General features: G+C 55.7%; 1 protein-coding gene across 5 annotated transcripts in view; it reads right to left on the reverse strand.

Moving 5' to 3' along the window:
- Positions 1-14,031, reverse strand: part of LINGO1 (leucine rich repeat and Ig domain containing 1) — a 220,943-nt gene that overhangs the window by 12,610 nt on the left and 194,302 nt on the right. Inside the window, exon 1 of one of the 5 annotated variants that reach the window (XM_019983602.2) lies at positions 5,873-6,409. The exons of 3 other annotated variants lie outside the window; for them this stretch is intronic. In XM_019983602.2, coding sequence (XP_019839161.1) covers positions 5,873-5,878 — 6 coding nt within the window. In that variant the 5' untranslated portion in view covers positions 5,879-6,409. Of the gene's footprint in view, positions 1-5,573; positions 5,792-5,872; positions 6,410-14,031 lie in introns of those variants that run through there. One more of the 5 variants, XM_070775357.1, reaches the window with a different exon arrangement.

A 14,031-nucleotide genomic window follows, 5' to 3' on the forward strand; every position in this document is an offset into this window, starting at 1 on the left:
GGTTGCAAAGCAGAGGGTGCAAAGGGCCCAGTGCAGGCCCATAAGGCGGAGCCAAGACCCTGCATGGAGTCACAGAGGAGGCCCATTCAGTTCAGTGCATGAGCACTAGGTTACTTCAGTCATGTCTGACTCATTGTGACCCTATGGACTGTAGCCCACCAGGTTCCTCTGTCCATGGGGATTCTCCAGAAAAGAACACTGGAGTGGGTTGCCATGCCCTCGTCCAGGGGATCTTCCCAATCCAGAAATCGAACCCCTGTCTCCTGTGGCTTCTGCATCGCAGGCAGATTCTCTACCTCTGAGCCACCAGGGAAGCCCCATTCAGCTCAGTACAACGAATCAAATGGAAGATCAGAAGGCTCAGCCTGGAAGATGTGCCTCGAGAGATAATGAGTGAGCAGACTGTCATGAGAGGTATGCAAGCAGAGACTGTGGACCAGAGACACTGTAGAAGTCTTCTCTGCTGGGCCCACACTTCAGCAGCCCCTCTTAGCTCTGAGATACCCCCACCTTCCACCCTAGTCAAGAGAGCTGACATGGCCAGGTCCCCAGCCTCATCTGCAGCCCCATGCTGGACCAGACAGAGGGAGCCTGCTGCCCAGGCCCCCACCCACTCCACTCCCAGAGCCATGAGCAGGTTCCCTGCAGAGGGAAGCAGAGGAGGTGGTAGAGAGAGATTAATTCCCCGAAATGGGAAAAAATAGAAAAACACACACACACCACACACCCTAATAACATGTAATAAGAGGTTGGAGATGAGGAACAATGCCCTGGTAATGTCACCCTGGCGGCAATCAATTTGGGTGTCACATGAAATAGGCATAATTATTCCGCCAGCCCCATCGCTCGTCTCTAACCAGCTCCAGGGGCCCGGGCCCAGGCGGGGAAAGCGGTGCGGAATCAATTGTTGGTGCACCAGGCTGGTAGAGGGAGCCGCTCCAAATTAGCTTGCCGGCCCCGCGTGGCTCAGCCCCTGAGGGCAGGCAGGGGCTTGGGGGCCTTGCAAATGCCCAGGAGCCACCTTGTTCAGCCAGCCCTCACTTGCTCAGTGGGCAGGGGCAATCAGGGAGGACTTTCCAAGGAGGTGGGAACGGAGGAACACAGATACATGAGTTCACTCCTCGGGTCACCAAACTCTTACTGAGCACTCAGCCAGGCCAAGCCCCACACCAGGTGCCAGGGGTTTATCAGGGGGCTCTGCATTGTTAAAATGATGAAGCAAACTCTCCCTCTACCTCCCAAGCTGGGACCACCCTGCCCATCCGGTGGGTGAACACAGTGCTGCTAGGATTCCTTTGGCTCTAAATCTGCAGGGACTTGAGCGCTCCCTGTTCCTCCTTCATTCTCACCCACTGGGGAGAACTCCCTGACTGTTCTTCCCCATCCCTGAGCTTGGGGTTTGTATGGACAACATCTCAATACCTGGGAAAACTGAGGTGCACAGGGAATGACTGCTTAGTGAGCATCCATTACCCACTGGCGGTTGCCTATCTCAACCCCCATTTCATACACTAGAAACTGTGAATTTCAGAAATGCAAATCAAGGCCACAACATAAAATCATTCTACACTCATTCAGTCAGTCAAATTCAAGATGTCTGGGACGTCCCTGTAAGAAGGCCTGTGCTCTGCAACAAGAGAAGCACCAGAGTGAGAAGCCCTCGCGCCGCAACGAAGAGTAGCCCCCACTCACCACAACCAGAGAAAAGCCTGCACAAAAGCAATGAAGACCCGGCGCAGCCAAAAATAAATAAAAGATTTTTTTTAAGATGTCTGGCCATATCGAGTGTGGGTGAGTGTGGGGAATAATGGGGATACTCATCTCCTGCTGGGGGAGGCATTAATGGCCCAACCAATTTGGGAAGCGCTGTGGCACATTTCCTAGTGAAGCTGACAGTGAACACGACGTGTAGTCCAGCAATTCTGCTCCTAGCTGTGTGCCCCCAGAGATGCTCTGCATGTTGTCTCAGGGAAGGGACCAGAAAGTTCACCGTGGTATTGTTTGTAAGAGCAAAAAGGGAAACAGCCCACATGCCCGTTAATAGAAGAAGGATAATATACTGAAGAATAAATGCAAATAACAGAACATTATGCACCAGTGAAAATGAATGAACTACACCTATCATTATTTGCAACAATATAGATGAAGCTTAGGCATACAACATTGTTCTTCAATGTTTTTTCTTAAAAGCAAATTCCAGAGGATGGCACAGTTTCCTGTTCCTTTTACAGAGTTCAAAAATAACTAAAACGGAACAATTTCTCTATATTAAACTATGATTTTTAAAAGGTAAGGGAATACTAAATAGATCATTTAGGGTAGTGGTTGCCAAGGGATGAGGGAGAAGAAACACACAGTAGATGTATATTGCTATTAAAGTGCTGGTGTTCAGGTTGGGAGGAGGGTCATGATATTCATTATATTAGTAGTAGTAGTAATACTAAATATATTAACTAATTAACAGGCCATGCCTGCACCAGTGAGCAAGAGTCCCAGACCAGAGGTCAGGAAGAAGGCATTCTAGATTGAGCCCCATGCTTGTAAGCTGGGGATTTGGGGGAAAGTCATTCTGCCTCTCTGGCCCTCCATTTTTTCTTAGCTATAAAATCAAATCTCTGTACCACCTACAAGGCTAAGACAGAGAGTACATCACTGATACTAGGAGTAATAGCAGTTCTGGAGAATTTACTGTGTACTCTTCTAAATGCTTTGCACATATGAACACACAGTTTTCATAATGGCCCTCTGTTATCCTCACTTTATGGATAAGGAGGCCAAGGCCCAAAAGATTAAGTATCAATAACTTGCTCAGAGTCATAGAGGTAGGCAGTGGGAGAGCTGAGATTTGAACCCAGGCATCTGCTTCCAGGGACCAAACTCAACAGCCTCACTCACGATAAAATGACATTGAAGGAACTGAATGCACACGAGGAGAGGACTGTTGTCAGAACAGCTCTACTGGGTCCACAGAGCCCAAGGATAGTCACTCAACACAGAAACAAAGGGCAGCATGCTTCAAATGCATTTGGAAATGAACTTGCCTTCCCACACTCTTTCTACCAAAAAACAGTCCCTGGTTCTAGAATCCTGCTCTTTATGTCTCTGCCAAATCTTCTATTGCCTCAAGAGATACCCAGCCCCTCTGTCTTCCTAGAGGACCCCTGACTGCCGCAGCCCCCCAGGAACAAATCCCATCCTTCTCTGAGTACCCATGTGTACTACTGAATACCCTGCCGGGGCCTCCCCAACCCTGCCTGGGGCATCCTTGATGTCCTCCACCTCTGCCATCCACAGGCTGAAGATACTGTGTCTCCTCCAGGTGGTTTTAGCCACCAGAACCAGCTGCTCCCTGGTGCTTCCCAGAATCTTCCCTATCCTAGAGGCCAGGCAGGGGAGCCCTGGGGCTGGGTACAGGATTGCCTGGAGTGTTCAAGGCAATCCATGGGGGCCATGGGAGGGTCTAGTCCAGGGCAGAGCAGGCATCTCAACCGGGATGTGCAGAATAAATGTATGGATGAATTGGTACAATATTAGATGCAAACCAGGTACTGTGGGTGACTGGGGGAAGAGGGTCAGTGACGGGGAGCAGTCAGGGAGGCTTCCTAGAGGAGGAGCCAGGAGAAGAGAAGACCTTCTAGGTAGAAATGCTGAAGCAAGCCAGGTGATGGGGGGATATGTAAAGGGACTGTTGAGAATGGGACAGAGAGCCATCAGTAGGTAGCCATCAGGAGGCAGGAGGTCCCTGAGGAGAGCTAAACTAAGAGACCCCAGCCAGCAAAACCAAGGCTCTGGCTCTGAAACCACACACCTATGGCCTCCCTGGCCCTTCTCTAGCCCCATAGGACCCACTTCCTCAACCCCATGTCTGACACACTGCCTCACACTTCCTCGGGACCCTGTGCAAATCACTGCACTGTCTCATTTCTCAGCAGGAATGAATTTCCCCACCCTCCAGACCCTGCTCACCATTTGCTTTGGTGGCACCCAGAGAGCAGACCAGATGAACCATCACTGGTACCAGGCATCCTGTCTGGCTTTATGCTGAAAAATGACCCACCCTCACAAGACTTTTTTTTTTTTTTGGTATCCTGCTGGAATTTGGGTCTTAGGAAATAATATCTAATATAGGAAAAATGGGTACTCAGAGGCAGGGGATGGAGAAACTGATCTCTAGGATCAAAGAAGATTACTGCAAGGGTAGGGTGGTCTCTCTATTGCCCTCGGCCCACAGACTATGATGCCTTGGCCCTGAGCACCCAGCCATCCCCCCAAACCTGGCCCCTTGCACTGGGAACCCACTCTAACTCCAGGCACGGGGGAGTACTGCCGCCTTGACCAAGCCCTACCCAAAGCCCACCTTACACTTAAACTGGCAGGGAGTGGGAGAGTGGGCGGAGACAACAAGAATACCACAAGGGGACCGCCCTCGCCTTTGCTAAGCCTCCTTCCAGGAGGGGCCGCTGGGTGCTGCCCAGCGCCCCTCTCTGGGTTCCGAGGAGTTCTTGGCCTCTCCCTCCTGCCCCCTAATCCCTGCCTCCCACCTCAGGCCATGGGGAGAAGGCAGGAAGGGCAGGCAAGAGCTGTCCCAGCAGACTGGGTACTGGTGCCTTCCCAGAGGTGTGAGCACTCTGCCCCTCCTGGCCACACAAGGACAAAGGGTCTGGGAGCAGCTGACCCTCCCTTCCCGCACAGCACTCCTCGCTGGGTGTGGGGAAGCCTGGATGCCCGGGCTTATTGCTCCCTGGGCATGGGAGGCACCGGTGCTGAAGCCATCGGCACAATGACCAGCAGGGCTGAGCCGGAGCCACGGGCCAGGCAGGGCTGCGCACCCTCCGGCCCCGAGAGCACAGGAGGGCTGAGGGAGGGCCGGCTGGCAGAGAAGGGGCTTGCCCAGATGGTACTGCCCCCACCTCAGGGCTTCCTGCCCTTCCACCCTCCAAGGCAGAGCTGCTGCCAACCTCCCAGATGCCCCAACTCCCCTACCCCAACCCCAGGACCTTTGAGAACAAAGAGGAGATGCCGGTACAACCAGGGCTAGATGGAGCTGGGCTGAGACTCAGGGCAAGAGACAGGAGGGGACTGCCCACTGGGCCTGGCCCCACCCCTCTTCTACGCGGGATCCGCCTGGAGGTGCCAGGGGAGTAGGAAGCCCACAGCCCACCTTACAGAGGTGGGGAGAGAGGAGTCCCCTTCCTTCTCAGCCGGGTCCTACCTGCCACCAGCTGTGCTTCAGAATGAAAAGTGGGGCAGGGGGGAAGTGAGAAGCTGGGGCTGAAGACAAAGGGGAGGCTCCTCAATGGTTCCTGGGTCCCCCTCAACCCCAACTCCCTCTCCTCCATTCCTCTAACCCCCGGTTTCCCCTCTCCTCCCCCTCACGGGCAGGAGCTGGAAAGGGGCTGCTCCTAACCATTAGGGGAGCCAGGAGGCGCCCAGCCCCGTACCCGTGAAGAAACCTGGTCCCTGACCTGCATCCACCGGCATCCACAGGGGTGCCTGGAGCAGATTTGGGCTGCCTGGGGGTGTCTGGGGTCTATGGTAAGAGGCAGTCACCCAATGCTGAGCAGGGGGCTTACCTGCCAGGACGCCCAGTGCTCAGGATGGGAGGAGGGTCAGAGGACGAGCAGGACGGGGACCCCTCCCCAGCTCCGGGGTCCCAGCTAGCCAACCTGGAATCTGTTGCGGTGGGAGGAGCGGGAAAGCTTCATTTCTGAGGCTTCAGGGGGGCGGTCAGATCTGAGACCCCGAAGCGGGTCTGGGAGACGCCAGGGTGCCCCACAGACCCAAGAGGGCACAGCCCGGGCCGACGGCGGCCCCCAGGGGCGCTCGCCGCGGGGCTGCCTACTCGGGGCTGGGCCTCGGCCGCCGGGCTCACCTGCATTTCGGGCGCGCCGTCCGTCCGCTCGGCTCGGTCACCAATCGCATGTCTTCCTTGCCGGGCCCCAGCCCCTGCCCAGCCCCCTCCTCCGTCTCCTCCTCCTTGCCCGACACCTCCGCCCGGCAGTCCGCGCGCCCTCGCGGGGCTAGCCGTCCGTCTGTCTGCCCCACGCGGGCGGGAGCCAAGCCGGGGCCGGGCAAGGGCCCGGGAGTGGGGTGGCGGGAGGCCGCGGCCCCCGCGGGCGGAAGGGCGGGTGCGCTCAGAACGCGCGACGCGGGCTCTACGAGTCTAGTTCTGCGCCCCGGGCTGGCCTGGAGCCGCCGCCGCCGCCGCCACCTCTGCCGCTGGGGCCGGGGTCGAGGCCGGGCGCGCTCCGCAGCGGGGCCGGGGCCAGGGCTGAGGCCGGCGGGCAGCGGCCGCGCATGCTGCTAGGAGCCCCGCGTCTGGAGAGGAGCCGGAGCGGCGCGGGTGGGGACTCCGCGCGCTCCGGGACCGGGACCACGACCCGCCGCCGCCGCCGCCTGCGCTGTTGCCGGCCGCCCGCTCCGGCTCCCGCGCCGGCTCCCGCCCGGGCTCCGCGCTCTGCCGCGGCGCGGGGAGGGAGCGCGAGCAGCGAGGAGCGAGCCAGGGAGGGAGGAGGGACCGAGGGAGGGAGAGAGTGAGCGGCGGGAGCCGGGCGGGGGAGGAGAAGGCGCGGCCGCAAAACCTAGGGAGGGGGGAGGTAAGGTGGGGAGCTCGGCTCCTTTCAGAGAAGGGGGCGGAGAGCGAGGAGCGCCCCGACCACCGCCCTGCTTGGATGGGGCAGCGAAACTGGCAAGGGGGAGCGAGCTAGGGACGCGTCAGCCTTGGGCTGGGGGACGGGGGTTGGGGGGGGGGGAGTTGCGGAGGCGGGCAGCGTCCCCGTGCTCCAGCCCAGCATACGGCCGCGCCCCTCACGGTCCAGGCCAGCGGGCCCCGGGGAGTCCCATCTGTGGTCCTCTTGGGTATGTGTGCGCACCCTCGCGTGTGGCTACTTGCGTGTACTTGGGAGCGCGTGAGTGTGTTCACACGTGTTCACTGGGGTCATTGCACACTGCCATGGGGAACCGACACACGCACGTGAACCCGCAAGGTTCCCCCAGACCAGGGTTGTTTGGAGGACGGCGTGGGAAGGATCAGGCCAGGAGCCTCAGTCCTGCCTGCGCCTTGTCCCCTCTTCTCGGAATTGTCTGCGCATCCCCGGAGAACCTACATCCTGGCGGCCGGGAAGCTCTGGGAGACCCGGGAGAAGGCGCTCTAGCCCCGCGGCTCTACGAGGAGCTAGGTCTCGCGCCCTCTTTTGCAGCCTGGGTCCCCGCCCAGCCTGTCTTCCTGTCCAGCAGAGGGCAGCAGACCGCTGGGCCGCGGGCACTGCACCCAAAGACCAGCAGAGGGCAACGCCGAGCCTCAGGCTTGTCTTGGCTGTTCCCCGTACTGCTCCCCAAAGGTCCAGGGGATCCTGAGTTGAGGCGCATTCTCGAATAGGCCCAAGGAATGGGACCACTCCTCAAAGATCCAGGTCCTCCTCGACCGGCAGATACAGAGAATCGGCTGGTGGAAGTGTCTAGGGAAAGCCTGTAGAGTGGGCTACGACCCTTGGGACCTCACCTCCTTCCCCATAGATCCTGACATTCACTGCAATTACCTGTCTAGCACGGTAGGGCCACCAGTGTCCCCCTACTCCCAGCACCATCTTGCTTCTCCACTGTTCAGCCTCACACACAGCCCAGAGAGTTGCACAGACCTGTTCTAGCTAAACAGAGTTTGGGTCCTTCTCAGGCTCACGGCCACACCACAGCTCTGCAGTCCTGTCTGCAGAACGATCTGCTGTATTCCGTGTCCATCCAAATCCTAAGCCTAGCTGAAGCCCCTCCTAGCAAGTGAGGACGCTGTGCTGTGCACTCTGCATTCATCCTCCAACAACCCTGGGAGGAGGCGCTGTGGTTCCCCCTGTGACATAAAGAAGGAAACCCAGGCTCAGAGAGGTTCTGTCATTTCCGTGCGGACGAACAGCTAGTAAAGCCCGGAAAGGGAATCTGAATCGCCTTCCGGGGCTCCGAGTAAACCAGCAGGGGGCAGGCTCGGCAGAGGGACCTACAAAAGGCGGGAGGGGAAGAGAGGAAGCGACACATGAGTCGCCGCCTTCCCTTCAACAGCCCAGCAGGCGACTCCCCGGCCCCTCGACTCTGTGCCGCCTGGACCCCTGTCCCAGGCTCCCCAGCTCCCCCACCTCGGCTGTTTGTGAGTTACCCGCGAGCTCCCGCCTCCCGCGCCGCCTCCTCCCACAAGCCCGACAGGAATAGACGCGCTCTAGCTCCTGCGTAAAGGCTCTGCCAGGCACCCGGCGGGCGCTCAGACCCGCTGCGGGGCGGGGGCGGGGGCGGGGGCTATTCCTGGTGCGGCGACTGACGCAGACACCGCGCGGCCAAGGCTTCTATCCGCCCCCGACTCACCTGCTCCCCGCCTCAGTGATCTCGACGGGGAAATGGGGGAGAGCCCACCGCTCCCGCCCCACCCCGCAGGTACTGGCTGAGAAAGTTGGTGTCCTGGGATGAGGTCTTCTGGGGCCCACAATTGTCCCTCTAAACCTTGGAGGCAGCAGGGACGAAGAAAGTGCTGTATATCTCGGAGAAACTGCCCCCAGAGTCTTAGTTCTCCACGTGAACAGTATCCAAGCCTTTTACCCCTCCGTTTCGCTCAAAGAACTGACCCCTCCCAGCAGTCCTTATCTTATTTCACCAGTGGAAATGATGAGGAAGGGGAGGCTCTGGGGGGAAGTATTTAGAAAAAGACATTTTTGAAGGTCTAGCCTGGACCTGGTGAGAGTACACACCCCTGGCTTTGTCACCAGAGACCCTATGGGGTAGGGGGACTGTCACTGGGAACAGGTATCTTTCCGCTCCTATCTCGTGGGGTGATCCCCAACACAGTCCTCTTAAGGACCAAGACCAGGAAGAATGTGGATTAGGAAGGCCCAGAGACCATGCCCTGTAGCTTTAGCTGAACAGTGTTCACCCGCACCTCCAAGCCTTGGTCCTTACTGGCCCACCTGCTTGGCATGCCCTATCCCTGGTTCCCACCTGCATTGCAAGACCACACTAAGACCATTTGCTTCTATTCCTCTCCTCCTCTGGCTGAAATGCCCTTAGAGGCATGAGTCCAGTCTCCTCCCTCTCTGTCCTCAGACTAGGAGCTCCCAAGAGCAGGCCTGAGACAGCATATCTTACGGGTGGGCACACAGCAGATCTCAGCTTCGGGGTGAAAACTTGGCAAGTCCAAGTCACGCAGGAATTGATGGCTGGAAGGGGTCAGCCTGCTGATGCCTGAGTGCTCCCAGCAAAGTGGAGAAGCTGGGGATTTGTCAGGGGACTCAGGAGGAGGGGCAGGGCCTCTAACATTTATAGAGCTCCTACTGTGACCCAGGGTCTGCTGTACTTTATCTCACTTCAAGATGGAGATTGCTATCCCCATTGTACAGATGAAAAAACAGGCTCTGGGAGGGCTGGTCACTTGACCAGGTTTATTCTGTATAAGAAGTAGAGCTGGGCTTTGAAGCTTTGTGTGTGTGATGTCAGAGCACAAGCTCTGCTCTCCCCACTCTGGGAAGCTGAGCAGACAGGACCTAGTCCCCCGTGGCACAGGCAGGAATGGGTGGCACATATTGGTCTGCCAGCACGCCTGCTTTGTGCTGGTCCTGCCCACTTGCATCCCAGCAGCTCTCAGGGTTTTACGATGATGATTATTTCTGAAGGCACTTGAAATTAATGACAGCTCTAAAATGGCTGGGACAGTGGAGTCATTGCTGAGACCTCTAATTAGTAAGAAAAACGGAGGAGACCAGGAGCTGGGGAGGCAGGTGGGGGCTGGGCAAGTGGCACTGGGCATGAAGCAGGGCTGGGGAAGTGGTTTGGAGCCAACTCCTAGCCGGAGGTCCCTGTGGAGCAGGTGGACACTGTATCCCATTTGAGGCCACAAATTTGATTCTGAGCACTCATTCATTTGCTGTGTCACCTTGGAGGGAGTCATCGCCCTCTCTGGGTGCACGTCTCCCCAATTACGCAATAAGGAGTTGACCTGGGGGGGTCTCTAAGTTTGAGGGGTTCTATGGGAAGAGTGGAATGAAGCTGTAAGAGGGGGCTCCTTGAAAGACGACCCTGAGTCCCTGGAAGGCTGAAGCCCAGAAGGTAGGGGGCCCTGTAGCCTCCAGGAGCCACCTAGAAAGCCTTCCATGTTGGGATTGCCGAGGCTGCTGGTGTAATGAAGTCCTGAAGACTCAGGCTGGAGAGAAGTGGATCAGGAAATGGCAGAAAATCCATAGGTCAGAGTCCTGTGCTGGAGCAGCTATGGAGGGGGTGAGGGATGGGGTGACACCTGAGGGGGCTGGCAGGAAAGTTCTCTTTAGGAGGTAGGCCCGGAGCTGGGACCAGGGCTAAGACCTTCCTGCTCTCTCTTCAGCCCTTCCCTAAGAGCCAGAAGGGACTCGGGGACTCCAGGGTCCCACCTAGACATGTAACAGAAGATCTGGCTGAGGTACCTAAAAGGGAAAGGACTTACTCAAGGTCACTTGTCCAGGTGCGCCCTAGCTCTCTGTCCTGCCTGGGGCAGCTGGCACGCAGGGAACTTATTTATACAGTGGCTGGCTCTGTTGGATGAGGAGATGTGCTGGCTGACACAGAGGGACACCCACCGTGGGTAGAGGCTGAGGCCAAGACTCCAAGGGCAGGAATGTGAAACGCCCACCCTCCCTTCCTTGGGGCATCCTCTTATTTATCATTAACAGCTTTCCTAGATCCTTAGACCTGAGACCATTTCCTTGAATCCTTTCACCCACTCCCCTTCCAAGGCAGGGCACTATGTGGCCCCCTCCTTCCAGAAGCCTGCTCTGAGCCCCTCTGTCTCCTTCTCTGAGCTGGCCTTTGTATCCTTGGGCACCTCTCTAAGCCTCAGTCCCTCCTCTGTAAGACTGGGCGGATCAGTAGGACCATTTCATGGGCTGGTGTGAGGATCTCATGACAATACGCAGATACCCAAATCCGCAGACGTCCAAGTCCCTTACAGCTGGCCTTCTGAGTCTGTGGATGCAACCTGTGGATACGGAGGACTGAATGCACACCCTGTACTTGCCGCTGGGCCTGGCACTCAGTAGGTGGTTGATAAACTTAGGTACTTTTGATAGTTATTATACATACTGTTATGGCTGTGCTTTGCCTCCTGACCCTGCAGCACGTCCTCTGTAAAGACAGGGGCCTACCTTCCTCCTGACCCTTCAGCCCATCCTCTGTAAAGACTGGTCCACCCTAAGGTTCCTTTCACATTCCCATCAGGAGAAGCCTGGGCCGAGTTCCTTATTCTCCGAGAATCAGGAACACCCTGAAAGCAGAGATTGATCTTGTGTCTCCTCCAGTTTCCTCAGAGAGCCTGAAGCCCGGATTCCAGAGAGTCTGGGGTGTGCAAATTACACTCAACTGAAATCCATTCATCAGGAAGAAGCCATGGGTTCCTCTGGAGAAGGGGGCCAAGGCATGGAGCGGGGTGGGCATGGATACTCTTGAATCCCCAATTCTCACCTCCCCTCATCTCAGGGGCCTCCATAACCCACGCCTCCTTTGGAAATATTCCAGCATCGGTGACATTCACTTATCTAGAAACAATGTGGGCAGCAGCCTCCACTAGTTGGAATTGCACTGAGAATTGGGGGAGGCCAAAGTCTCCTGGGGAGCCCACAGCAGCCCACGGCAGGAGCCCACGGCAGGGATGAGATCCTGGGACTGCCCCTCCTCAGTCTGCTGAGCTTGGCGCCTGGCTGCTGCATCCATAATGACTGAGATGCAGGAAATCTGTCTGAGGCCAGTCGGTGAAGGGGCTCGTCAGTCCACCCTGAAGTCCCTCCAGGGGAATAACTCATGTTCCTGACCTTGAAGTTAGCTCTCCTTGAGAACACAGGGAAGCCATGCACTCCATTAAACACACACACACAAACACACACACACGATATCCAAATGATTAAATTGAGAGCAAAAACAAAAAGCAAATATAAAAAGTAGTTTGTATAAAGGGGCACTCCCTGGCTCTTTGGGAATCTAGGCTCTAGGCTTGGCAGAGCGACTTCTCCCAAGAGCCTGGGCTTGGCTGTCCCCACGGATCATGTCAGGGGGAACTCGAGCTAATGTGTGTAAACAGACAGCACTATTAGCAAATCCATTTATTAAGCACTTGTCTTGAGTTCTGTTGTGCAGGAGACTTGTTTATTAACTTAAGTCGGAACCTGTTATTAACTTAAGCCAAAGGCAGCATGGCAGCTCGGAAGACATCCAGCCCCAGAGCCAGGCAGCCTTGAGTTCTGGTCCTGGCTCTGTCTCTAATCGCTGTGTGATCCTGGGCAAGTCACTTTGCTTCTCTGAGCTTCAGCTGCCCTGTGATAGGCAGCTCCTAATGTCCCCCAATGGTCCCTGTATTCTGGTATTCCCCAGTCCTTGTGCAGTCTCCTCCCCTTGATTGTGGGCTGGACTAACTGACCCACTTCTAGTGAACAGAATATGGCCGAAGGGATGGGATGTCACTTCTGAGATTAGGTTACAGAAAGACTGTGGCTTCCATCTTGGGTACCCTCTGTCCATCACTTGCTTATTCACTATGAAAAAGGCCAGCTGCCATGTTATAGCTGTCCTGCTGAGAAGTGTAAATGGAATGAAACTGATGTCTCTAACCTAACACTCCAGGAGGGCCTGAGACTTGCCAATAGCCACACAAGTAAGCTTGAAAGCAGACCCTCCCCAAGTCCAACCTTGAGATGACTGATGCTCTGGTGGACATTGTATCCTTGTGAGAGATTGTATCCTTGTGAGAGACCTTGAGCCAGAGGTACCCAACTAAGGCTCACCTGGATTCTTGACCTACAGAAACTGTGAGAAAATAAATTATTTGTTGTTTTAAACCTCTGTGTTTTGGAATGATTTGTTATGCAGCAAGTGGAGATAACTAATACATGCTTCATCTGTCAAGTGGGCATACAAATTCCTTCCTCCCCATATGGCTGGGGGCATTGAGATAATGCAGGAAAAGTGCCTGCTGCCAATCGAGGTGAAGGATGACACAGCAACCAGGTGGTTATCTAATACAGTTGAGGAGACGCACGTTCTGTGACCCAACAATCCCCTCCTGGGTATACAGCCTGGAGAAGCACTTCACAGAAGACAAGCACAAGAATGATCCTAAGGGCAGTGTTTGTAATAGTGAAGAATCGGGAATCTCCTGAAGGCCCATTACAGGTAGCGGGCATGAACAGAGTGTGGTATACCATGAGTGGAATACTATGCAGCGTTCAAAGTGGACAAGCTAGAGCCACGCGTGTCAGTGTGGGTACGCTCACAAACACAATGTTGAGGAAAGAAATCAAAGATGGTACCACTTATAGAAGGTTTAAAAACAAGCCCCAAACCCTGTAAGTGATGTATGGATATCTCTATATATTTTTAAAAGCATAAACACACACATAAGGATGATCAAGTCTGACTCCAGGGGAGTGTTACCTCCAGGGAGGAAGGCAAGGGAGGTGTAGAGTTGGCCTGAACCCCATACTGACCACTTACCATGAGCACAGTGGATCTAAGTCACTCACTGAATCCTTTCCACAACCCCATGGGGTCCATTCTATTATTCTGTCATCTTACAGAGGGGAACACTGAGGCACAAGGTCCTCAGGGAGATTTTCCTGGAGTCCAGTGGGACACCAGGACTTGGTTCCTCACTTTGTCACTAAACGGAGGGAGGCCACATTACCTCTCAGGCCTCAGTCTGTTCTGTAGCTTGGGAGAGACTTGCCCTCTGCCTCCCCCTTCCTAGGTGTGGATTGAGATGTTGGGAAAGTCTTGATTAGTCAATCTGAAATATTTGCAGAAGCCCCCATGAACCAAGTCTGGGGCTGGCTAGGAGAGACTAAAAACAAGGAGGTGTGGATAAGAGGGGGCTTCCCAGGTGGCACAGTGGTAAAGAAGCCACCTGCCAATGCAGGAGATGCAGGTTCAATCCCTGGGTCAGGAAGATTCCCTGGAGTAGGAAATGGCAACCCACTCCAGTATCCTTGCCTGGAAAATTCCATAAGCAGAGGCCCCCTAGCAGACCACAGTCCATGGAGTTGC

Source organism: Bos indicus, chromosome 21, assembly GCF_029378745.1.
Source record: "Bos indicus isolate NIAB-ARS_2022 breed Sahiwal x Tharparkar chromosome 21, NIAB-ARS_B.indTharparkar_mat_pri_1.0, whole genome shotgun sequence".
In the NCBI taxonomy this organism is placed as follows: Eukaryota; Metazoa; Chordata; class Mammalia; order Artiodactyla; family Bovidae; genus Bos; species Bos indicus.